The sequence below is a fragment of the Monodelphis domestica genome, chromosome 3 (genome assembly GCF_027887165.1).
Source record: "Monodelphis domestica isolate mMonDom1 chromosome 3, mMonDom1.pri, whole genome shotgun sequence".
Classification (NCBI taxonomy): Eukaryota; Metazoa; Chordata; class Mammalia; order Didelphimorphia; family Didelphidae; genus Monodelphis; species Monodelphis domestica.
Window position 1 is genome coordinate 307,118,229 of NC_077229.1, and position 26,790 is coordinate 307,145,018.

At 36.1% G+C, this 26,790-nt stretch overlaps 1 protein-coding gene across 2 annotated transcripts in view; it reads right to left on the reverse strand.

The window, feature by feature from the left end:
• Positions 1 to 26,790, reverse strand: part of TOX (thymocyte selection associated high mobility group box) — a 370,502-nt gene that overhangs the window by 19,712 nt on the left and 324,000 nt on the right. For both annotated transcript variants that reach the window (XM_001368349.5, XM_056823952.1), the window contains one exon: positions 10,306 to 10,386. In XM_001368349.5, coding sequence (XP_001368386.1) covers positions 10,306 to 10,386 — 81 coding nt within the window. The remainder of the gene's footprint in view (positions 1 to 10,305; positions 10,387 to 26,790) is intronic.

The following is a 26,790-nucleotide window of genomic DNA, read 5'->3' on the forward strand; positions in this document are numbered from 1 at the left end:
ATATAAAATATGTTTATGCATATTTTAATCTCCTACAGTGCCTCACATATTGGGTTTTCAATGAATATTTGTCAAATGCATTTAAAACATTTTCTTAAACATTATATCATTGTTCAGTCATTGCAGTGATGTTCAACTCTTCATGACCTTATTTGGGATTTTCTTGGTAAGGATACTGGAATGGTTTGCCATTTCCTTCTCTATCTCATTTGACAGATGAGGAAACTGAGACAAACAAGATACAGTGACTCATCTGAGGTTACATAGCTATGGTCTAAGGCTGAATTTGAACTTGGTTCTTCCTGACTCCAAGCCTAGCACTCTATCCACTGTGACTTGCCTCAAAATGAAGGCAGTTATTTTTGTTGTCCAGTTGTGTATAATTCTTAGTGATCCCATTTGGGATTTTCTTGGCAATGATACTGGTGTGGTTTGTTATTTTCTTCTCTAACTCATTTTACAGATGATCACCTGAGTTAAATAGAGTTAAGTGACTTGTCCAGGATCACATAGTTAGTAAATGTCTGAGACCAGATTTGAACTCATAAAGATGAATCCTTCTGACTCGAAGACTAGAACTCTATTCACTCCTCCACCTAACTGCCCATGAAAATAGTATTAGAGAAAAACCATTGATGATCATTATTAACCCACTCTATCCACTGTGCTACCTAGCTGCCTCAAAATGAAGCACTTATGTATAATTCTTAGTGACCTCATTTGGGATTTTCTTGACAAAGGGACTGGAGTGGCTTATCACTTCCTTTTCCAACTCATTTTATAGGTAAGTCACCTATGGATTTTGACACAATTTATCTTACTCACAAACTATTTCCTAATGATATTCTTTAGGAGTTAAATTTGGCATGTTTTTTGGCATAGAGTAAGCCCTTAATAAGTTTTTAGAAAATTCATACATTTATAACAATAAGCTAATCTTTATTTCTAGTCCTTTGTGGAGTCTGAAGTACCAATTCCCCCATTCTATCAATGGAGGAGTTCAGGTAATGAAGTATTAAATGCCATCCAAAACTGAAGAAACAGGAAAAAAGTATAAAGGAAGAAAGTCTAGCAATACCAGATTTTAAACTATATTATAAAACAGTAATTATCAGAACTATTAGGTACTGGCTAAGAAAGAGAAAGGGGGATCAGTGGAACAAGATAGCCATACAACAAATAGTAGTAAAAGATTATAGTAACCTGTTTTTTTGCCAAATATATAGAACCAGGCTATTGGGATAAGTAGTCATAATTTGGTAAAAATTGCTGGGACAACTAGAAAGAGGTTTGGCAGAAACTAGGTAGAGACCAATATATTACATAAGTCACTAAGATAAGACCAAAATGAATACTTAATCTAGGAAACATCATAAGCAAATTAGAAGAACAGAGGACATATAACCTATCACATTGATGGAAAGAAAAGGAATTTTTTGAGTAAACAAGAGATGGAGAGCATTGTGAAATGTAAAACTGATAACTTTGAATATGTTAGATTGAAATGATTTTTTGTACACATAAAACAAATGTCTCTAAGATTAGAAATAGAGCAAATAATTAGGAAATAATTTTTGAAGATAGTCTCTCTGATAGAGGTCTCATATTGAAAATATAAGAGGAGTTTGTCAAATTTGTGAGAATAAGAGCCATCCCTCAAATGATAGATGGGCAAAAGATAGGAATAGTTATTTGATGAAAAAATTAAAGCCATATATAGGTACATGGGAAAATGCTCTAAATCACTATTGATTAGGGAAATGAAAACCAGAACAATTCTGAGATGCCAGAACAATGGCATCATATGATACCATCAGATTGGCTAAAATGACAAAAGGGTAAAATAACAAACGTTGGAAGAGATGTGGAAAAGTAGGACACCAAAACACTGTTGGTATATCTGTGAACTGATGTAATCATTTTGGAGAGCAATTTGGAATAATCCCCAGAGCTATAAAACCATGTATCCTTGTCTATTTCCCAAGGAGATTAGGGAAAAAAGGAAAAGAATCTACATATTCCAAAATATTTATAGCAGCTCACTTTGTGGTGACAAAGAACTAGAAATCAAGGCGATGAAATAGCTAACCTACTTGTGGTATATGGTATATGCATACTACTGCATCAGAAGAAACTATGAGCAGATTAATTTTTTAAAAACTTGCAAAGAACTACATGAGATAATGGAGTGAAATGAGCAGAACCAATGTTACATAAAGCTACAGACTTAACATGTTTTAAGAATAACTTGTGAGTGTTCACTTCCAGAGAATGGACTGAGAACTGGAAACACAAAAGGCATAATCTAGACATTTTGCTGGATGATGCTTTCAGTGTTGTGGGGAAGTGAGGAAGAGGCTGAATAAAAAAAATATAAAACAAACAAACAAACAACTGACTAAGCAAAGTTGAGCCCAAATTTGCAGACTCTCATTTTTCAGGCCTAACAAAGGTAACTGAAATGCTTCATTGTTAACACTGTAATAGTACTTTTATTAACATTGTAAACACTGCAAACTATTTCTCCCCACAGTTTATCTTTTAAAGTCCTTTTGAGTATTCATCTATACTGGCATCTATTTCTTTTACAGATCATGCTAGTAGTTTAAGTAAGTATTGTCTCCATTACTAAACAGAGAAAATTAACATTAAAAAATAAAAAATGTGATGCTTCATTTTGTTTTGCCTTATTGGAAATAGAAAGAGAATATGACAAGAGCAGGTCAAACATGCTTACAGGGAAGTAAGTGTCTTTCAATTTAATGCTGCTTGAATTGAATTGAGTTGAATTTCTCATTCAAGTAAAATGAATCAAATCTCTGTTTATAATCCCCAACACTAATAACTTTTCCTCAATCTCTGTTTTACCTGACAAATATAATTGTCTAGTAAACACTCATTTGAAAACCACCTGGGTGAAGCTGACATTGTTATAAGATGAATTTGCTCTTGTGGTTAACTTCTGAGAGTGCTCTATGGCCTGCTGGCCTCCTACTTTCTACACCTGGACACAAATGCTGAAGGTCTTTCTCCATAAGCCATAGTGACTTCATTAAAAAACTCAATGATACTGCCAACTAAGTCCCCTTATAAAACATTCCTTTCCATATGCTTTTCAGATGTTAAAAATATGTAGCATCCATTGCTCTGCTATATGTTCCAGGATTCTCTAGGATTCATTATTGCCCAAGTTTTTGATTATTTCAAATCATCTCAATCCCATTTACTCTGAATAATGAAGACACTGCTGTATATCTGACTGCCTCTACACTATGGTGATGTTGGCTATAAAAGTGAAAGATTGACAAAGCAATTGTTATTTAAAATAGGGAAGTATCAACAGAAGATATAAAACTCACTGGAGGTAACACCACAGGAGTTGCCGAACCAAATCAAATTAATAGACCATCTAATTTGATTCCCTGATTTCAGCACTGACCACTACTCGACACATTGGGAATTAAACAAAATTTTATGTACCTACTCTATTGTGCATTGTTACATATGGGGGAAAATTCTTCCTGGCCCTTGCAGGTGATTAACTTGCACCCTGAAGCATGAGATTTTATTATCTTTAAATCACTGTCTGGGCTTACAGAGCTGCAAATTTTATGTTAACAGTCATAAAATTATCCAGCCCATTTTAAAATTCAGACACAGTATTTGTCTCAATGGCTTTCCATGGCACTGAATTCTGCCAGTTTACCTCATGCTGTAAAAAGAAATAATTTCTTTTATTTGTTTTAAATTTACTACCTTTCAATTTAATTTGAGTGCTGTGTTTCAGCATTATGGGCATGGTAAAAAGGATACTCCATAATTTGATTGAATATTATCCTTCCTTGTCATGCCTTGTACATGAAAGGGAGGCTTCTAATGTACTCTCTTTATAAATTATAGTCTCCTACAAGCTGGGGGTGTTAAACATGTGACCCTTGGGTGCTGAAACCAGATTAAAATGCCATTGGGAAATAACAAAATAAGTAAAAAAGATAATAAACTATAGAAAATGTTATATTTTAAAACTAAGTCAATATGTAGCTCACAGGGATCTTCATGTAGAGATTAGTGGTCTCATTTCTATTTGAGTTTGATGCCTCTGGTCAAATGGAAAGAGTACTGGATTTGGAGTCAGGGATCTGAGTTCTAGTCCTAGTACTACTACTTGCTCTCTGTCTGAGCTGTGGCAAGTCACATAACTTCAGTTCCTTCATATATAAGGTAAAGAAGTTAGATTAAATTATTTCTAAGGTGTTTTCCAGCTCTATACCTAGGCTTCTATAATCTCATGAGATAATAAGAATACAAGTTAGAAAGTTTAAAGTTAGAAATGGAAGTCTCATAAATGAAGGCATAGCTATGGATGAGGGTTATCTCTTGCAAGCTACATACTGTAAGAGGCCATAAACATATCAAAATGCAGACACTACTCCAAATATTTTATAAGTTGCTTTGGAAATACCTTTATCACCATTGGCAATTTTAAAAAAATATAGTAACAATTTTTCATCCTTTGAGGGTAAATTTGATTTTCTGAAACTTTCTAAAATCATGTGGAGCCCAGTCAGTTACTGAGTTGGCAGATTAAGCTGTGTAAGGATAATTTTAGTGTTTTGATTTAAAATCTAAATAAGTGGTCGCCATGGGAAATTCCCAAATAGGAAAAATACCCAAGTCAGCTGGGGATTTATGGAGATTTTAATTAATATAAATGAAGGAATTAAGGAAAGAGAGACAGAGACAGAGACAGAGACAGAGACAGAGACAGAGACAGAGAGAGAGACAGAGAGAGTTAACATAAACTGCTCTGGTTCAGGCTGAGCCAAGAAGTAGTTAAAGGCCTTGGCCAAAGTGGCCTCCCTGAGCCTGAGGGAAAGAGGAGTCAGTCTTATAACTCACCACAAGACTGTCCAAGCAAGCTCCAGTCTACCACTGAGTCTCCTGAACTGAGTTCAGAATCTAACTCAATTCAACTGAATTCTGAACTGTTCCTTTGCCTCGTTTTTAAAGAGAATTTTCTCTTATGTCACCTCCCCTAAATTTTCACATCTACCAATCACATTAGATGCTTTTTTCCAGGACTGCCCATTCGTAGTTTTCACCTTCTTTGGTTCTCACCTTCTCTGGTTAGATTATATCTTCTGAGTACTTTACACCTCTTTGTTAAGCTTGCCTTTTGTAAGTTACTTGACCTTTTTGTGATTAATTTAACCTTTACAGGTACTTAACACCTTTTTGTATTAGATTAAAAAATAAACCTAGCTTAAGGTTCTAGCTTCACTATAAGGTATGAGTTAAGTACCTTCATTGTTCAATCAGGAGTTTACAACTTTATCTTCCCCTAAAGTATGTCTAAGTATGGGTGGAGTAATGTAAAGTTCCAAAGACATTCCTGATTCTTGTTAGACCAAGTTATCTCCAGTGTTACAATAAGAAAATAGCTAAATCAAATCTTATAAAGTATAGTCTGAGTAGTTTTTAAGATTCACAGCTGGTAATATTGTTTTGGGTCAAAATGAGGTATGATTAGAAAGTAAGGATGCTTATTATATTATAGAAGGACTTATCAGTTTTCTCTGAGGGCAAATCCAAGAGAAGAGGTGAGGCCCAAATTTGGCATGAGGGTAGCAACACTAGTATTATAATATTTTTAAAATAGGGCTTTAGGGGAAGTCAGAGCCAAGAAGGTAGAAGAGAGACAGCACCCCCCGCCCCCCAGCTGAAATGTGAATTATTTCATTGGCAAAAAAAACAACTAATCTAGAAAACAGATCAAGGAGAGATAATTTAAGTATTACTGGACTACCTGAAAGTCACGATCAGAGAGCCTAGATATCATATTTCAAGAAACTATCAAGAAAAACTGAACTGATGTTAAATATAGAGAGTAAAAGAGAAATTGAAAGAATTTACTAATCATCTCCAAAAAGAGAATATAATAGCAAAATTCCAAAGCTTCTAGACAAAGAAAAAATACTTCAGGCAGCTAGAAAGAGACAATTCAAATGCTGTGGAGCCTTGTCAGGATCACACAATTTTTATTGGCTTCCAAGTTAAAGGAGTGAAGTTTTGGAATATGATATTCTTGAAGGCAAAAGAGCTAGAATTACAACCGAGAATAACTAACCCAGCAAAACTGAGTATAATTCTTCTAGGGAAAAATGGATATTTAATGGAATAGAGGACTTTCAAGCATTTTTGATAAAAAAGACCAGAGGTAAATAGAAATCTGATATTGAAAACCAAAATTCAAGAGAAGCATAAAAAGGCAAATATGAAAGAGTATTCACAAGACACTCAATAAAGTTAAACTGTTTACAATCCTATATGAGGAAATGATAAATGTAACTCCTAAGAACTTTGCTAATTTTAGAGCAGTTAGAAGGAGTCTGTATAGACAAATGACATGAATGTGGGTTGTGGGTTGATTGTGTTAGGATGATCTCCCTCCCTACCTCCCCTAAATAAAAAAAAAAAGAAATGAAAGAGATGCTTTAAGGAGCTTTAAGGAGAAGTGGCTGAGGTCAATTGGTTGGCTTATGTCTAAGACAAGACACAAACATTCTGGTCTGGCACTTTACCTATTACACTACTCTTTTTATTTCAATTTTCCTTCTGTCTTAGAAATGATTCTATGTATTGGTTCTAAGGCAGAAGAGCAATAAGGGCTAGGCAAGGAGGGTTAAGTGGCTTGCCCAGGGCCACACATCTAGGAAGTGTCTGAGGTCAAATTTGAACCCAGGACCTCCCATCTCCAGGTCTCTCTCTCTTTCCACTGAGTCAACTAAATGCCCCATTACTCTGCTTTTAAACACATGTATAATAAACTCTAAAGTCACCTTTGGAAGACAATAATGGAGCATACTTAAAAACAAAAACAGCATTGGTTGTCCCATTCCCATTGTGGGTTTTATGCAATGCTATTAACAGACTATGGTTGTTTATGCCTGAGCCTGCTATTCCCCATTGCCTTGCCCCAAATCTGCATTTCTTTCCCCCTTGCTCCTACTCTAACTCCAGATGCCATGTGACACCATTTAGGCCAGGATACCCTGGCAACCCTGTCTGTATTGTCATGCCCAATTGATATGCCTTTGATACTTTTCTGTAGTTCTTCTTCATTGTTCTGCAATGTTAAAAAAATGAAAATACCATAAATTTAGGATATTCTTAATGTTCTCATTTTTTGTGTAATTACTTTTCCTAAAGCACAGTTTTAAAGTGTCACTCTCTTCACTCAGCCCTCCACTCCCACACTCAATAAACTCCAATGGCTTCCCATTGTCTCCAGGTGCAAATGCAAAATACACTGATGTTTAAAGTCTTGGATAACCTAGTTTCTTCTTCTGATATCTCCTTCTCTGATCCAGTGATACTGGCCTCCTTGTAGTATCTTGAACAGCTCTGAGCTCAGAGTTCCTGGCTCTGAGCATATTCTGTGGCTATCCCTTATGCCTAGAACACACTCTTTCTTCTACTCTGAGAACTAACCCCTCCTGGCTTCCTTTAAGTCCCAACGAAAAACCCACCTTCTACAGGAACCCTTCCAGCTTCCCTCTTCATTCTAGTGCCTTCCCTCTGTTAATGATTTTCTGTTTATCCTATATATGGCTTGCTTTGTATATATTATTTCTATGTTGTCTCCCCATTAGACTGTAAGCTCTTTAAGGGCTGAGATTCTTTTGCCTCTTTTTGTGTTCCCAACACTTAGCATAGTGCCTGACACATAGTAGGCGCTTAATGCATGTTTATTGATTGGTTGATAGGATGGAATGCTGGCCAGATTTCTGTAGTCACCTGTAAGGTTATGTTGTATATCTATCTATTCATACATAGCATCAGGGTGATCTTTCTTAGCAGAGAGTAGATGTTTACCCAACTCCTTCAATTTGTATACATACAATAGATAGCTGAACATAAATAGATATTTAACAGCTCCAGCAAAATTCCTACTGCCAAAGAGAAGAAAAATGTCAGAGTAAGCTGTAAAAAAGTGCTTGGTTTTTTAAATGCAGAAATGGCAATTCCAAGCATTTAAACAAATTGCTATGTACTGTAGGTTGCAATTCTGAAATAGAATAATACCCAAAGTTGCAACTAAGAGCAAATCTAGGGACACTTGTTTTGAAAGTAAAGGCTTAGTCAGTGTTATGGCATTCTGGCAATCTGCATAGTGTTACCTATAATGCTTTGTCCTTGAATTTTTACTTTATATATTGATTTCCACTTATTGGACGTGGCCTGACTGAAATTGCATTTAGTCTATGTTTTTAAAAAGAAACTAAATGAGATGAGAAATGTAGTAAGTGAATTGTGTTTCATATTTTTGCAGATTAATTCTCTACCATAATATCACAGTCATGTAATCTGAAGACTTTTAAGTGTGAGTAGATAAAATCCACATGATGGACTTGAACCTCTTATCAGTGAAAAACTATTAACTTCACATTAAGTTTGGATAATTTTGGTATATTTTTTATAGCTGAAACTTCACAAAAGGGCAAAAAATGTACATCTAAAAATTGGCTCTGATGAATGAACCGATGGATGAGAAACAAATAATACTCTAATAAAGGGGAAGTTAAGGCTTTGTAGGTAAACTCCTAATATTTCTGTCCCACTACATATATGAGAAAGAAGATTAGATTAGGTGTTAGGAAGCATGGTTAATTGACTTACTGAGCCTCAGTTTTCTAGTCATCTAGAGGACAACTTCCATTTTCACTCCTCGACTAGGGAGTTTCTTCTTTTCCACTGCAAGGGATGGAGTTTGAGGTTGCCTAACCCAATATGGGATATCTTCGGTTCTAAAATCTTAGTTCTACTATCTAAATATTTCTTTCTTTTTGTTTTTAAATCAATAGGTCCTTAGTCTGTTTTAGTCACCACCACACCTAGTCCAACACTTAAAAATAGATACTTCAGACTTTTTCAGAATGGAGTGTTATGAAAACTTTAAAGACTATATATAAATACATCTTTTGTTCCAATAGTCAAGTCTGAAATATGATATATCCAATAACTTCTATGAGACTTCTAGGGCAGTACATATACAGAACAAAGGTCCAAAATCAGTCTTGGGCAATTTAGTTGAGTTAGCTAATCCTCAGGTATTATAGTTAAGGGCAATACATAGATATATGTACTGCCTTCTGTATGGCAACATGGTATGCTAAAAAAGACCACTCAACTTGAACTCGCAAACCCTGGGTTTGAATTCTGGTCCTTATACAAGCCATGACCATACAGCTACCATAACTCAGCAAAGTAAAACAGTGAGGAGGAATACTTTTGAATTATATTGTAGGGGTGCTATCTGGAAAAATGTGAAATGTTATATAAATGAAATCATTTGAGGCCACAAAGGCAATACTTGAGGATTTGAGAGAACAGTAAAGGGCAATTATAGGAGGGGGCTAAATTCGGGGCTGGAAGTCACCTCAGCCCAGTCCTTTAGATGATTCGGCACAGAGTAAGGGCCTATTCAGGCCATGGGACTGCAAAGCTAGCAATTGTTTTCACCATGACTGTATTGGGTGATCCCTTGATTCCTTTAAGTCCCTGCTAAAATTCTATTTATTCCTAGAAACTTTTCCAATCCCTTTTAATTCTCTTGCCTTCCCATTATCACAATTTCCTCTTTAGCTGTTATAGAGCTTGCTTTGTCTCTCTCATTAGATTGTAAGCTCCTTCAAGGCATGGGTTGCCTTTTGCTTCTTCTTTTGGATTCCTACCAAGGAGCACAAGGCTTAGCATATAATAATTGGTTCTGTTTGAGTTTTACATCATTAGCCCAAGGTATAGAGAAGTTAAATCTCTTACTCAGGGGGACACAGCTAGTAAGATGAGGTGGCACCCTAGAACAGTTGCCACAACTCCAAGCCCAGCTTGCAGCTAACAAGCCTTGCCTCTATATTTGCTACCTGTATGTTATTTCTAGTTTAGTAATTACTTTTTAAAGATTTTCCTGTCCATTTACCAACTGGATTGTGGAAGACAGTAGCCTAGGAGCAGGTCATAAATTGCCAGTACAAAAAAATCAACAATGGGGTATCCCACAAAATTAACAACACCCAAAGTAAACATTTCCTTATTAAAAATGAAGAGATCTTTCTAGTCTGTTTAGGTTTGTGAAGCATGAATATCTGTTTCCATAAAAGTGGGGCTTTGCTCAGGATTTAGTTTTCAGTTGAAGCAAGTAGTTGTAGCAAATGCCAAAGTGTCCTTTTATGTTTTTTAAATCGCTATCAAAGTCTGTACCTAGATATCCACAATCTGTCACAATACCAGACAATCATGTGTTACCTTGGATACGAGGCTCGCTCTGTATGCAGCTAGCTGCTTCAGGTATTCCTTCTTTGCTGCTTCGGTTTTCTTTTTGTAGACCTACAATAATGAGAGAGTCCAAAATTAGAGTACATTTGCTTTTGTTTTTAGAGAAGCATAATTTATATTGATAAGCTCTTATGCTGCCAAAAATGTTCTTTTCCTAATAATCCAGTGGAAATACCTGTTTTATTGAAAGATCTTTTTTTTTTTTTTTGAGGAGTGTGGCCATAGATTATTATTATACAGAAGAGACTAGAGGTAGTTTTGTGAAATTGTGTGAAATTTGTCAAAATAAAAGATTTATTTAGGTTACTCTGAGTACTGAGATAGTCAGCTGGGTAAGAATATTGTTTATGAATACTGGTGAGGATACATGCATATACACAAGGTACTTTCCATTTATACAGCAGTTAGATTATTTGATGAGAACAATTAAACACAACATATGTGCTTTAATAGCCTATGAGAAATGGCTTTCAAAAATCTTAATAACTCATTCAGGTTCACTAACTTTATTGTTGATTGTTGTTGTTGTTGTTGGTCTTCCCACTCTTTGCCTATAGTCAAGGTCATAAAAACCCAATCTTTTTTTTTTTGGATTGAGTTTAAGAGAATTTTCAATCTCATTGTCTTTCTTCACAGGATAATCTTATACGGGGTGATGAAAATTCTGAGTATAGAATGGCAAGAGTAAATGGTTGTAAGAATTATACATAGACCAATTTGTCTTAATCTTCTACTGAAAGGAGAGGAAGCTAGGTCATATAGTGGACGGTGGACTGGCCCTTGAGTCAGGAAGACCTGAGTTTAAATCTTACTTTATATAGTTACTAGCTGACCCGGGGCATATCACTTATTGTTCTGCTTCAGTTTCCCTAAATGTAAATTGGGATCATAGTAGAACCTATGTTCTAGGGTTGTTAGACGGATCCATTAAGATGATCTCTGTAAAAGTGTAATGTCTGGAACACAGAAGAAACCGTATAAATGGTTATTCACTACTATATTTTCTAAGTACAATGCTGATTGATAAGGACCTACTAGACTTTTAGTTTATAAAATTAAAATCATCTAAAATGAATAGCATTTTCTAGACATAAGGCAAGAGTTTTATGTGAATCTGAACCAAAAAAAAACCTATTTAAAAGAAAGATCAGTGACATGAAAATACACGAGCATCAGTTGATTAAATTTGTTCAGTATATTATATGATGGTTCTGCCCATATTCTGCTCCTAGTACTTGGAACTCTGCAAACTTTCTAAATACTAGCTACTTTATATATGGCAAAGTTTTTGATTTACTATAACTATCTCTGACTTTTTTCTCATATTGGAGTTCATACCAGGCAGGCAGGTTCTTCCAAACTTTTCTAATATTGAAATTCATAAGTAAAGAAATATTAATTTGGATTTGTTATCTTTAGCTTTGGCCAAAATATCAAACGACATAATGAATAAACACTGAACATAGGTCTGCAACAGAGAAACACTGTTTCATTATTTCCAGGGCAGACAATTGTTAGCTAAGCCTGACTCTCTGCTGTGAAATTCAATATGTGAGAAATGGTATTTATTCCAGGGTACTAGTGGTTTTAATTAAGATGGACTATCTCAAGGTAAACAAATGATCAGTCTTGACAAAGGAATTTTAAACAGGACCCTAATTAATACATTTACTAATTGTTCATTCCTTTCCTGGCCCTGTTCCTAACTTTTTTGGCCTTAAAATCATGCCTTTACTGTAGTCTTATCCTGGGATCTCCTCACTCTGGAACATCCTGCCACCAAGAATGTGCACCTTGGACTATCCCTCCATAATATTCTCCTCCTTTCTTCCACTAGTTTCTTCTGGAGTTCTCATTCCTGACTTTCTCTGGACTACACAATCATGCCTTTATTTCGTGTTACTTTCATACCTAACACAGTTTTTGCTTTAGATCCCTTTTATGTACTGTCTTTGCCAATTAGAATGTAAGCTCCTTGAGGGAAGGAGCTTTCTTTGTTTTTGTTTTATTTGTACCCCTCAGTGTTTAGGACAATGTTACGAATATAGTAAGGGCTATTTCCTTCCATCTTCCTTGCTTAAGGAAGGCTCCAAGCACATTGGATAGACCTCTTGATCTTGTGGGAGGACATGGTCAAGAGCTGCAAAAGATGTATCATCAGTTTTCTCATTTGTAAAATGAGTTTAGCCTAGGTTAGACTCTAAGTTTCCTTCCAGCATTGAGTGTAGGTTCTCAGAGTCAGACACCAAAAGAGAGGAGGCAATTCCAAATCTAGCAAATAGCTTGTAGGTTGATCCAGAATACAAAATCTAGACTACAGAAGGCATGAAGAGCAGTGAAATTCAGTAGGAAGTATGGGCTGCTGTGAGACTGTGTCAGATTTGAGATAATGCCAAGCTGAGTCTTTCTATGTTGACAGATGTAGAAGGGAGACAGAAAAAATTTTTGAGTGGAGAAAAGACAAGGGCTTCATTTTGGAATTTTGGCAGCTTTGTGGAGAATGGATTAGAGATAGGAGAGACTAAAAGGAGGGAGACCAATTAGGAAATGATTATAATACTCTGGGTTAGATATGATGAAGGTCTAAGTTGGTCAGCATAGGAATAGAGAAAAGGGATTGAATAATGGAGTTGTAGACGTAGAATCGAGATTGAATATAATATGTAATAGAGAGGGACAACTCAAGGATGACCCTCAAACTACCACCTTGAAGAATGGTGGTATCTTCAACAAAAATGGAAAAATTTGGAGAAGGGAGACTAAGAGGAGAAATAAGTTTCCATCTAGAAATATATCTTAAACTCTTTATTTCTGATAGCCTACTTGTATACATCTAATTAGTTGGGTTTGAATTGGTATTTATTTTTGGAGATAAATGTTGGCAAACTGAAAAAATGAAACATTAATTCAAACAATAACATTGCATGTATTTCATTAAATAGTATATGCTATTTATTCAGCCAGTTTGGTTACTTAGCCCTTGAGAAACACATGGTTTTATAGTTATTTGCTGATTTATTTTTCCTTAGGAGAGGCAGATTTCTGTATATAGTTTCTTTAAAGCCCCTCTTCAAGACATAAATTGTAATGTTAAACTGGCAGGGTTTACATTTATTCTTAATACTACAGAAACCTTTTGAGATGTCCTTTCCCATAAAGATAGAGTTCCTATTTATAGCTTCAAAGCAAATATTTTAGTAAACATGTCTTTGATAATAACACATATTTATATAACCTAAGCATTTCTGTTTTATTTTTTCTTAATAGGACACTCAAAGTGACCCTCATTCAGGTAACTAGGGTCCATCTAGTTTCCAAAGGTTGTTCAGTCTTTGACACACTTATCAAAAGGATAATTGTTTAAAAAGTCAGATCAAGAAACAATCTTCCATTCACACGGAGGCTGGCCTGATTACATCTTTTACTCTTTTGTCATTTGTTGTCTCCTAAAAGAGCCATGCCATCATGGCACCCTTTGTTTACATTAATTGACAGTGCATCTAACAAAGGACCTGGTACTTGATTCCTTTGTTGAACTTCAAGCTGCTAAGAATTATAGGAAAGGGTTAATTTCTTTTGCTAAGTGTCCATTAAGGAAAGGGTAGGGTTTGCAGGAGGGCTTTCTCCATACATTTCATGGTGAATATTTTTCCCTGAGTTTCACTTGGGGATCAATGTTGTTATGAGGTACCTGACTAGCATTAATATTCCCATGTTTTCCACAAATGGCTCCCCATTGGCTATTGATGATTGGCTGTGTGGGATCATTCATATAAATGCCTAAGTACCACTTTAGAAAGGAGTAAACTCATCACGTCACATTACATGGATTGATGGGTCCACTTTCTCTTGTTAGCTGTAAATGTTCCGGGGAAGGATTTAAAGGAATGATTATAAGAGACATATTTCTGTATTAGCGTTCATGGGGCAATGGGACAGATCAGAATGGAAATCTAATGTGGATTCTATCTAGTTAGTTGGGACCTTCACAGATTTGAAACCTAGCTAAGGTTTTTAATACTTAGTATCTTATGGTTCTTTTTTATGTATTAAAGCACTTAAATTACTGAGACCTAACTTGGTTTCTGACACAGTTTCTGATGAAAATGCCTTAAAGAAGTCCTCAACATGCCACTTGGCCTATGAATATTTACATAGGAACTGATTCTGAACCTTCAAGAGTGGCAAAGTAGGAATCATAGATTTAGAGCTGGAAGGCACCCCAGAATGATAATATAATATCCCCTAATATTATTGTTATTGAGTCATTTTCAGTCATGTCTGACTCTTCCTGACCCCATATGGAGTTTTCTTGGCAAAGATACTTGAGTGGTTTGTCATTTCCTTCTCCAGCTCATTTTACTGATGAGGAAACTGAGGCAAAAAGGGTTAAGAGACTTTCACAGGGTCATATAGCTAGGAAGTGTCTGAAGCTCTATTTGAAATTGGGAAGATGAGTCTTCCTAAATCCAGGCACAGCACTCTATCGACTGCATCATCTGGTTGCCCAGTGTTACAGATAAACTGAGGCTCACAGGTTAAGTTATTTGTTTGAGGTCTTATAGGTTATAAGAGGCACAGCTGCACTCTGAAGATCTGACTCTGAATTCTGCATATTTTCCACAGTGTCAGGCTGTCTCAATGAAAATGTTCTCTCTACAGAAGAGATACTAAGGAGATTCCTGGAATCTGCAAGCTCCAGCAGAGGCCCTGAGAAAGTCATGGCACATTCTGCTCATCTATTGTAGCATGACAAGCTAAAAAGGGTGATGAGGGAATGCACTTAGAAGTGGTCATCATCTTATGGGAATAACATTCCATGATGCCCACTTCACTCAGCCTTCACTTGTGATAAGGATAGGACTGATTTGCAAGTTAGCCATAGAAATGGTCTCTCTGTCCCTCTCAGGGAAAGACAAACACTGAAAAGGAATGTGATTTATACTGTAAATATTAGTGCTTCGTTGAGCTGCAAAATGGCTTCCAAATGGTGCACAGCTGGTTGAAATAAAGTGAAAAGCTGGACAGAGGAGGATTAGAATATCATAATACATCACATATACAGTTTACTCCAGTTTATCAAAAGACTTTTGAATCTATCCTGTGCTAACAGTTAGATGATATTGTGAGAAAGTTCCCATGTTCTCTCCTAGAAATGCATCTCAGTGAGGAAATCTAGATGTGTATATGTATTTATAGGTTGATATAACTTAATAACTTAATGATGTCTTCAAGAGAGCCAAAACTTAGTAAAATGTCATCTTCTGCATCCCTGATGCATTTGAAAAATGTTATTCATATTTAAGTATATTTTAGTAGATCCATAGTTCCTAACAAAAAATACCATAATTATTTTTTAAATGCCAATTTTGATGGATGTGAAAAGGAATCCCCACAATAACTTTATGCTTAAAAACACTTTTCTTATTGTCTTTCTCACTACCCTGCTAAGAACAACTGATATAGAAAAGGAAACACTTTAAAATCTCTTTTAATCCCTTCCTCCTTCCTCTCTTGTTGAGCTGGTCCATAGCCTATATCCAGTCATGTTTTATTTCAACAAAGACTTTATAGAGGAAAGGAAGGCAGCATAAAATTCTCCTAAATTTAGATTCAGTACAGACATTATGAGGTCAAATGAAGATGTTTCTGTTATAACTGGGAATATACTATCCTCAAAGTTTGTATTTGCTAGACATTATAATTTTTATCATATATTAATCATAATGAACAATAAAGCTATGCTCAATAAGTCCTTTAATTTTCAGGACTTCAGAAATTGAGTGTAAAAGAACTTCTTTTCATAGACTTGAAGAGGTGAGCTAGAGATAAAACATCTATCAATCTATCAACAAACATTGATGAAACAACTACTATGAATCAGGCAGTAGACTAGGTGCTGAGAATTTTTTTTTAACTTTCTAAATCATTTTATTAAAATTCAATAAACATTTATTGAACATTTACTACCTAGATGGTACTGTTCTGTAAACAGCTTGGATAATAAATTCTTCTCTAAGCTCCTTACAAAACTGTAGAATCTCAGAGCTAGGGAGACCCTCAAACACTATCTGTTTCTGGGCAAGAATTCCATCTATAGTATATCTGATTAATAGTCATCCAGTTCTTCACTGTTTTACATTTATTAGGTAAAGTATACACTTCCTGTGTGTATCAGTCAAGCCTCCTGTATCTTTCAGTCAGACAAAAGTAAGACAAAAATGTAACAGTCCCAGTCCTTAAGGAATGCAAATTTTGGTAACCAAGTGTTTGATACATATACAAAACAGATGTCCCAAAAGTCTTATTGTAGGATTCAGTTCTCAAACCTAAGACCTACACTAAGAATTTTGGCACTTGCTGAATTTCTTTTAGGACACACTATTTTAATAGAAATGTCTAAAGAAATGAACATTGCACTGATATTCTTGGATATTTGTAAGTTAACTGAACCTATAGGGAACATCCATTTATAGCATGAAGGCCAGCTTGTCCAATCTTCTCCTTTTACAGTGGAGGAAATGGAAGCTCAAGGAAGTTAAATGACTTGCTCAAGACTGCTATGGTAGAAAACATTGGAGTTAGGGTATGAATCCAGGCCCATTGATGACAAATCTATCCCTCTTTGCTCCCTATAAACTTCATTTACTTATAACTGGACCCCTTAAGCTAATTTAGACAAATTATTTATGATACAACTTGATTGAGAGATGTCTTAGACTAATAAAACCCTTGGAGATGTCGAAATCAGCATTTACAGAAGGATAATGACAGTCCCTAGGAAATATCTGGGGGAGAGGGAAAGAGAAAGGAATAAACATTTATAGCACTTACTATATGCTAGGCACTGTGCTTTACAAATATTACCTTCTTTGAACCTATCATTCTTTTTATGCAATTGAAGAAACTTAGAGGTTAACTGACTTGCCCAGGGTCACTCAGTTGATAAGTTTCTAAGGCCAGATTGTAATTTGCATTCCTATCTTCAGGCTTAATGCTCTCTTCATTGAACCTTTTAGCTGCTTTGTAATGATAGTCTTCTGAGACACTAAGAGGGCTTCCCTACCATATACTAGTTGTGTGGCTTAGGCTAAGAATAATGCAATAGAGTACTAGGTTCTCATGAATTTCCCTTTTGTTCTGCTCATGTGACACTGAGATTCAGACAAGGGATTTAAAAATAGGGCTATAGATTTAAATGTGCCTTAGCAAGAAATGCTGCAGAGGAAAAGCAGTAGTATTAATAGGGAGTCTCAACAAGCCTTCCCAACCAGTGACTGCAAGGATGAATTATCTTTGAAATGGAAAATTGAAAAAAGTTTTGAAGGTGCTCTCAAAAGTACATTTGACCTGGGGATGCTGAGGTATTATTTTGTACTCTTTGCTCTGAATCTCAAGCAATTTAGAGCATGGCCCAATGCACAAAAATTTTCTAGGGATATATACACACTATAGATGACACTGAGACAGACAAAACACAATCCAGGCAACCAGACTTTCAAAAACTGTACTGCTCTCTTCTCTAGAGGTATCACCTGGATCTTCTACTTTCCTTCTTTTGAACATGTTCAACTCTACAGCCACAACATAGGGGCAATTTAAAAATGCCAACTTGGGTGACTTTAGTTCTTCATGCTTTTTAATATGTTTCCTACCTGCACTTTCAGAGTGGAACAGAGACTAGTACCTTTTTGAGTAAGATAGCAGCAGTTGTTACCTTCTTGTTTCCAGTGTCAACTCAGTTGCTTCTTTGTGAACACTTTGTAGAAAGGTTTACCTTTTTCCTTGGTTCTTTGGTAATTCTCCAAATTGATAAATGGTTAAAGCATATGAATAGTTTTCAGAAGAAGAAATCAAAGCTATCTATAATCATGTGAAAAAATGCTCTGTCACTATTGACTACAGAAATGCAAATTAAAACTACTTTGAAGTAGTATCTCATGCCTATCAAATAGGCTCAGATGACAGAAAGAGAAAATGACAAATGTTGGAATGGATGGAGAAAATGCAATTGTGAACTGATCCAACCATTTTGGAGAACAATTTAAAATTATGCCCCAAAGGTTATAAAACTAAGCATTCTCCTTGAGCCAGCAATACGAGTGGTCTATATCTCAAAGAGATCAAAGAAAAAAGGGAAAGGTCATCTATGTATAAAAATATTTATAGGGACCCTTTTTGTGGAGGCAAGGAATTTGAAATCAAGAGGCTTCTCATTATCACCTGGGGAATGGCTGAACAAATCATGGCATATGATTGTGATAGAATACTATTTTGCTAAAAGAGATGATGAACAGGATAGTTTTAGAAAAACCTGAGAAGGCTTGTATCTGATGCAAAGTGTAGTGAGCAGACCCAGGAGATCATTGCACATAGTAACAGTAATAATATATGATGATCAACTGTGAGTGACTTAGTTATTCTCCGCAATACAATGATACAAGACAATTCAGAAGAACTTATGATGAAAATGCCATCTACTTCCAGAGAAAGAACCAATGGAGTTTGAATGCAGATTGAAATATACTCCTTTTAATAAAGAATTTTTTTTTCTTTTGGGGAGGTGTTTCTTGTTCTCTTTTGCAATATGGCTAATATGGAAATATGTTTTGCACGGCTGAACATATGTAATCTAAGAGCATGCTTTCTTGTGAATGGGAAGAGGAGAAAGAGGAAGAGATCATGGAACTCAAAAATTATAAAAAAATTATTACATGCAATTGAGGAAAAAATAACATATAAACATTCTTTAAATAAAAGAAAATGTGCTCTCCAAAAAAAAACCTCAAATTGGTTCTTTAGCAATATATGAATATCTACCACTATAGTATGGCATTGTCATTTCAAAAACAACAATCACACTCTTGGGTAGAAATTTCATACTTAATAAATTCTAATGAAATGAATTATTATCTATCAATTACCATCATCATCATTTAGCTGATAGTTCATGAAAAAATATAGCTAACAAGTCTGCTGAAAACCATGTGTATATTTTGGCAGAATCAGACTTCAAAAAAAGTGCTAGATAGCATCCTTCTATTATATTAGCCCTTCTCCCTCTACAACTTGGTTCATTTTATTTCCCATGCATGGAAAACTCTTCTCTTCCTTCCATCTCTGTATATTAACATCTAATTATATTTTAAGGCCAAGCTCACATGTAACTGCCCTCCAGTAAACCTTTTCTGTTATCTACAGCTGGATACAACTTCTTCCTTCTCTTATGTGTTCATCATATTCTAATTTTTATTATATTTAGCTGGGCATATGTCTAATCACTCCTGTACAATTGTAAGCTGCTTGCAGTCAGGCAGGGATGATATTCTTCTATTTTATTTATTCTTTCATCTCTCCCAATGCTTAACCGAATGCACCGTAGACAGAATTGTTGACAGTTGGATGAATGTAAAGACCAAAGCATGCTAAGTCTAGATTTGCTTGAATATGGAATCAAGAAGGACATTTTGAAAATAAGATCATTATAGAGTCAACATATTATTAGCAAAACTATGATTGCATATGTCTCACTTCCAGGATACCCCCTGAAAATTCCTGTTTCCAAATTGGATAAAGTGCAGCAGTTATCTGATATGAGTGTCTGATTTCTCACTTTGAGCACACTTAGCAGGAGGTCCACTGCTGTCTGCTATCCTGCAGGGCTGAAGAAGATTCCTGCTGATTCATCCAGCACTGCAAATGGTCTTCTCAGGTAAGAGGCCTATTAGACCCTCTTGGTTATCAATTAGTCATTAAGAGCAACAAGTATTTATTGACAGTTTGGCAACTGCGCTTAAAGCTACCACAGCACCCTTAAGTGGAAATGAGAGATGGCAAACACTCTTTGTATTTTTAAATATATTCCCATTTAGCTCTTCTAGTTAGGGGTTTCTGTTAATACCAGAAGTAATGATATTGCCTGTGTGGCTGACTGGACACTTAAACCCCACGGAGTCAATGAAAGTGCTCAGCAAATTAAGAATTAGCCATGTGCCGTATTTTCATATACCTATGCTTTTAAATGAATTCTCAAGATAATGCAAATGTAACGTCCAAAACTCCTCACCCCATTGGGGCTGTCTACATTTTGACCTCCACTCAGTTGTCTGAATATATAGTTCAACTAAAACTTTTTACTACAATCAGGTTAATTAATTTTTTCATTGCTCCATGAACTGCCTCACTCCTATGACTTTGCTCAGGTTGGCACGTACTGTAGCAGGAACTTAAACATTTTATTGTTATTTTTCCACCTTTAAATGTTCTTCTCATTCTGTCCTGCTTGCTCAGTCTCCAGTTCTCAGGTTATATGTCCGGCCTCCTTCACTGAACTTTTCCAATAACTGCAACCTACATAGATATTATTCTATTCTGATCTTCTATAGCATTATTTTTAGTAAAGGGATAGATTTTTGTAAAAGGGATAGAAATATAGACAGATAGCACATGGAGAAAGGGAGAAGATGGCTTTGAGTAAGTATTAGCATTCTGAGGAATTTTTTTTAGTACTTTGTTATTTTCTTTTCCTTCTATAGAAATGCAGTCTAAATTGAAGTGGAAATCAATGGAATAAAGGAGATTTGATATAAATATTCACTTAATATATAACTGTTTGTGACTACGTCTCATGCATAGTTAGGTCAACTTAAACTTGCCTTAACCTTAGAAGAATTACTTTTAATCACAATGTAGGAATTGTGTGGCAAGTATGTAGCTGTTATCATAGTGAGTCGGTTTGGCATGCTAGATGGACGTGGGCCATATAAGACACACCGTCTATCACCTGGGGCCCTTCAAGTTTGGCGAAGTAGAATGTAAGTGTGTTGAAGGCAAGTACATTTTACCTTTTGTCTTTTTACCTTTAGTACCTTCCGTGGTGTCTTGTGCAAAGTCAGTGCCTAATAAATGCTTATTGGTCTGAAATGGTAGAACTGAACAAAGGTTGGCTTTAATTGGTATTACCATTCAGAATCCTACATCTGCCTCTGTACCACAGAGGAGAACCTCAGTAGAAAATCCTGATATTGCCTCCAGGGAAAACTTTTCTGGCGAAAGACTAGAAGGTTTCCTTCCATAAGCAAGATAGTTTTAATGGGAAGGCCAAGAAGTCCATATGTGAATGCTAGAGTATAACAGGCCTTTAGGTAATGTAAGTACTGGTGACATAAAATCCAAGTTCCATGGGATGATAAGGGATAAATGGCATCATTTATCTAGTGGGTGTTTGAGCACCAATGAGGAGTAAATGATTTGATTTTGTGGGCTCAGAGGATTTGTCAGCTGCCTCATAAGTATAATTCTGGCTCTTCATATCCCTGCTGCTTCTAATTTAGCAGGACAGGCTCATAATTGAAGCAAATTAACTATTTACACTTGCCACTTCTACCAGGGGAAGAGGACACATCAGCAGGAAAGAATGAGTGGGAAATTAAATTCTTCCCACTTGTGTCAGATCTGCCCTTATATAAACACATTAACAGTAATTTCATGAGGCGTCAAACATAGGAATAAATACTGAGGGATAAAATAATGAGGTGTTGCTAGTGAGCTGAACCTCTATGGCTAATATTGCTGGATATGAATTATGCAGCCTGAAAGAAGGCATATGTTACAATGCTCAAATACTTCTCTTGCAAGTGCTTGCCGATCATTAAATTCTGGAGCCTGAGGTAAATCTATTTTCTTTTTCTACCACAAGACTTAGCATTTAAGTAAATATCTTTCTCTCTCTCTCTCTCTCTCTCTCTCTCTCTCTCTCTCTCTCTCTCTCTCTCTCTCTCTCTCTCTCTCTCTCTCTCTCTCTCTCTCCCTCCCTCTCTCCCTCTCCCTCTGTTTCTTTTTCTTTGTCTGTTTTTCTCTCTCTCTCTCTCACACACACACACACTACACTCTCACTCATATGCACACACATGTACAAATACACACATACAGAGGTTGTGGTCCCTTCCAAATATACCAAACTCTGAATAGGCATTCCATTCCATTTTTAGCATAACAGCATGTTTATTTAGCTCTTTGGCTGAAGCTTTAAAGCCATTTAATGTAATGTAAACAAGAACATTTTGTTTGTAATTTGCTAAATGTATTACAGCCTTACTGTGTCTCCAATTAGGAACTTAAGGTTCATTTAGTACATTTACATCTGGTTCTGATTTAAAGTGACTTTCCTTTTCCATTTAAGAGCTGCTTTGACTTGGCTGAAAATGACCTGAGCACCCTTTATAGCTATTTGGACCACTCCTGTCTGCTTCAAAGCCAGAGAGACTCTTATTTAATAGGCTTAGTTTGAGCTTCACAGTAGCCAGTGCACATGGGATCTATATTGAGATGAGCAGTAGAAAAGAATTCAAGAATACTTAGATAGACAGAAGATTTAACTGGAATCTCATTTTAAAAAAGAATGCTGAGGATTGCTGGAAATCCAATGAGACTAATACAAAAGATGGAACATAGTTAAGGTTCTTTTTTCCCTTTATAGTTTCTAGTCAGTGAAAAATAAGTAGCAAAGAACAACATCACACTGATAACTTGTTTTATTTTACTTTCCCCATCTGGTGGCTTCTTAAAAAAAAAAAGACAACTTACTAGCTTACTGAAATGAGCTATATCTATTGTCTTACGATTCATTAGCATTTAAAACCTCCAGTTGGAATCCCCAACACAATTCTGTTCCCACTTCAGAGTCAGCACCATTTTCTAAAGTATAAAATGAAGATATTTCTGATAGGTGCATTTTTTCCCAAATGATTTTGGGGGAGAGAGAGAGAGAAAGGGAGAGAGGGAGAGAAAAAGAGAGAGAGAGAGAGAGAGAGAGAGAGAGAGAGAGAGAGAGAGAGAGAGAGAGAGGGAGAGAGAGAGAGAGTTTCTGTCTGAGTTCATGTGTGTGTGTATATGTATGTATATATATATGTATATGTGTATATGTGATTTTGTGTACCTCAGATGATTTGATCTCTTCTTTCTGCTTTTCTTCAAATTCTCTCTTTGTACAGATATTCATAGTGACCCAAGTCTCTCTTTCTCTCTCTCCTCAATCTCTCTCTCTGTATATATATATTTATATATATATATACACACACATATATATACATACATACACACACATACATATTCCTTCACTCACCATGGATTCTGAAAATAAAAACCTGCCATTCTTCATGGCTTCTTCTTCCCTCATACATTCCCTGATGAGGGAACATGTGATATAAACACATAGCAACTCTATTACTCATGCTCCCATGTTCAGTCAAGAAAACATTCAATTGTAATCTCCCTAATAGCTAGTTTTTCTTAAATATTATAATTTTCTAAGCCCCCAATAAGTCATCAATAATTTTGTCCATTTTCCCAGTTTGTGTTTACATTTGTAGCAGTTTGTAATTGTGGGCTATTAGGACAACAGCAGTTGTGCACAATTGCAAGTCCATGGAATCCTACCCTCCCATTTGAACCAGCTGCCTGCACGATGCCAATCACTCATGTGGCTTTGTTTCCTAACATGCACATTTGTCCTAAATTTTGGAGCTTAACAGCCTGCCTCTAATCTGCTCTAGCGACATTCCTTTAAAAATAAATAACAGTATGTGTGCTCTCCAATTTGAATATTAAATGAGGGTGAAGTAGAATTAATTTAGTTTGAAACACAGATATTACATTATGCTGGCACAGTGAGTCAACATAAAGGGAATGAACAGGTGGTAATACACCATAATAACACTTATGGATATTTTACTGAAATTCTCATGATGGTGAAATGTAAAATCTAGGCAAATGTCTTTATTTTGTTGGGAGCCCTTTCAAGCTCCAGGAGGTCTGTCTCCTGAGAACAGAGCCCTGGTCCTCCACATGCAAGATTCTGTTTCTAGGAATTATGAGCTGGTTTCATCTCCCTGACCTAATTCTTTTCCAAGATGGTCTGGACCTTTAGGTAGTGTTTTCTATAGTTGCAGAAAGACAATCACTGTCCATTTCAATTTCTCCCTAGGCAAATCTCACCATCCCTGTTTAAGCAAGCCACCATTCTAGGAGGAAAAGGGACCATTTGGCTATATTAATGAAGTTAAATAAATAAAAACAATGTGAAGTTGCCTGTCATAAGAGTTCTTATTTCTCTGGTGCATTGAAGTTTATGAAGCCCTCTCTCCCAACAGTGCTGAGAGGCAGTCAATAACACAAAAACAGTCTCCTGTTTGGAGGTAGAGATTGGTGCTTCTGCTAATCCCTTGTCCAAGTACCTATGACTTAGGATGCTTTTATAGAAGAAAATAATATTCATAAGGAATGGGCATTTCTCATATTGATGTCCTTTCCCTGGCATATCAAGTTTCCAACTAGACTCTACCTAAGACTTTTGCTTCATGATCCCTAATATGCTGAGTCATCTAAGGAATGCAATATTTAATTTTTAAATTATAAGATCTTAATTAAGAGATGGGGAAATGTAAATGCAAGAAAGTATTTGGAACAAGCTATGTCATCATACATGTATGAGAACAATGCAGGGCTCTTCCAGCTCTCTATCTAGGATCCCATGATGATTTTATGAAGAAGCCTTTGACATTGCTCTATAATTTTGTTATGCAATGAATGTCTACATTAGAAATGTAAGCCACAGTGTTGCTGTGGCTTATTTTTATCATCAAAGGAAGGAGAAAACATGATTAGGGCAATCTCTCGATTTATGAACCTCTTAGTGCAAAAAGACCTGCAGCCCACCTAAAATCCCTTTTCAACATTTTCCCACTAAAAAAAAAAAGTCCTACCAAAATTGCAAATGGTGATGCTACTAAAAATAGGAAAATTAACTAGAGCTCCAGTCTTTTTGATTTGTATTTTAAACCAGTGCCAGAAACATAAGATCACACATTTAGAGGTGGAAGAGACCTTGGAGGCTATCAAGTCCAGTCCCTTAATTTTACAGATGAGGAAACTGAGACTTGGAAAGGCTAAAGTAGCTTGCCCATCGTGACAGTATTGGATGGGCTTTGAACTGAAGTTTCACTGTCTGAAAGCCCAGCATTCTATCTACTATACCATTATGCCATTAAAAACATCAGCATCACAAGAGAATAGCCTAGGGAGGCTCTCTGAGGACACTTTGAACATTATTGGTCTATAACCATTCTGAGTTCAGAATATGGCCCTATAACATAGAAACTGCATCAGATCAGAGAGCATTTTTTGGGACAATGTATGGAGACACCCATATTTTGCTTATTCAAATAACTGTTTTTCTTGAAATAATTACTGCATTGCCTCTGAACTTGGCTGAAGTAACATGCTTGAAAGATTTTGTTTTCTCCTTCAATAGAATTCAGTGGCACCTTATGGCTTAGAGGCACAACTTTCTTTCTTTTCCACTGAATGGACCTCTGTAGGCTAGATATCAGGGTGGCTAAATCAACATTTACAGCCCTCATATCTGTATAACACAAAAGAGGGTTGGGGGGTGGCATATGTGACCTAAGCAGCAGTTTCTACTTCAGGGAAACCCGAGTTAATTTTCACAATACAAAGGCATTTTTAGACTCTAAGACGAGGTGGCAGGGCACAGATACTGTTTCTTCTGAAATGATTTCAAGAACCCAATGAAAAGAAATGAAATGCTCTATAAATCAACTAAGAGGCAAAGGAACCAAATGTGGGAGTAACTCATCATTAAGGAGATGTTCATATTCCCCAAATCCTCAAGCTTCAGATACTTAAGCATTTCAATGACCAGTGTGTTCCCCCTCATTGCACATAAATCTCCTGTTAGCTGCTGCATTGTTTAAATGAGAATGCCAACTTGTCTGGTCGTTGAAGGGTTATGATAAACATGTTTAGAAAATGGGGCAAAACTGGGTCACAGTTAAGGGACGGCAGTAACTCTGAGTTCCACTTCACTAGCCGATTCCCCACTGTCCCTAAGAACTGAAACACCTCAGGACACGACTGAGAAACAGTCTCTCACTCGGTCTTCCCCTAGTAAAGTATTCGGTGATACTATGGGGATATATTAAAAGAAAAAACAAATTGCACATATGTTCCCACTTAATCCAATGTGGATGTATGTTGTAGAAGGGTTTGGGTAGCATACCTTGGTGGTCTTTAGGGAGTGGCTGAGGGTAGATGAGCTTAAGATTTGGCTAATTTAGCAAAGAATAAAACTGGGTTTTGATGACAAAAGAGTAAACAGTAAATGCTGTAGAGAGGTGTGGACAATTTTGAAAACACCCTGAGGATTTTTTAGTCTTTATGATCACACTGGCAAAACTCTAGGGAATGATGTAATCACAGCTGAGGCATGTAAAGTTCTTTTCAAAAGTAACTGCACTATATAAACCTTGAAACAAAAAGAAAGTAACATATAGTAGAGCAATAAAGTGGCATATAATATTATATGAAAGGCTCCAAAAGTGTGGCTCTGATGTGGCCCATTTTCTGTCATTCATTCCAGACATTGAAGAAGCCATT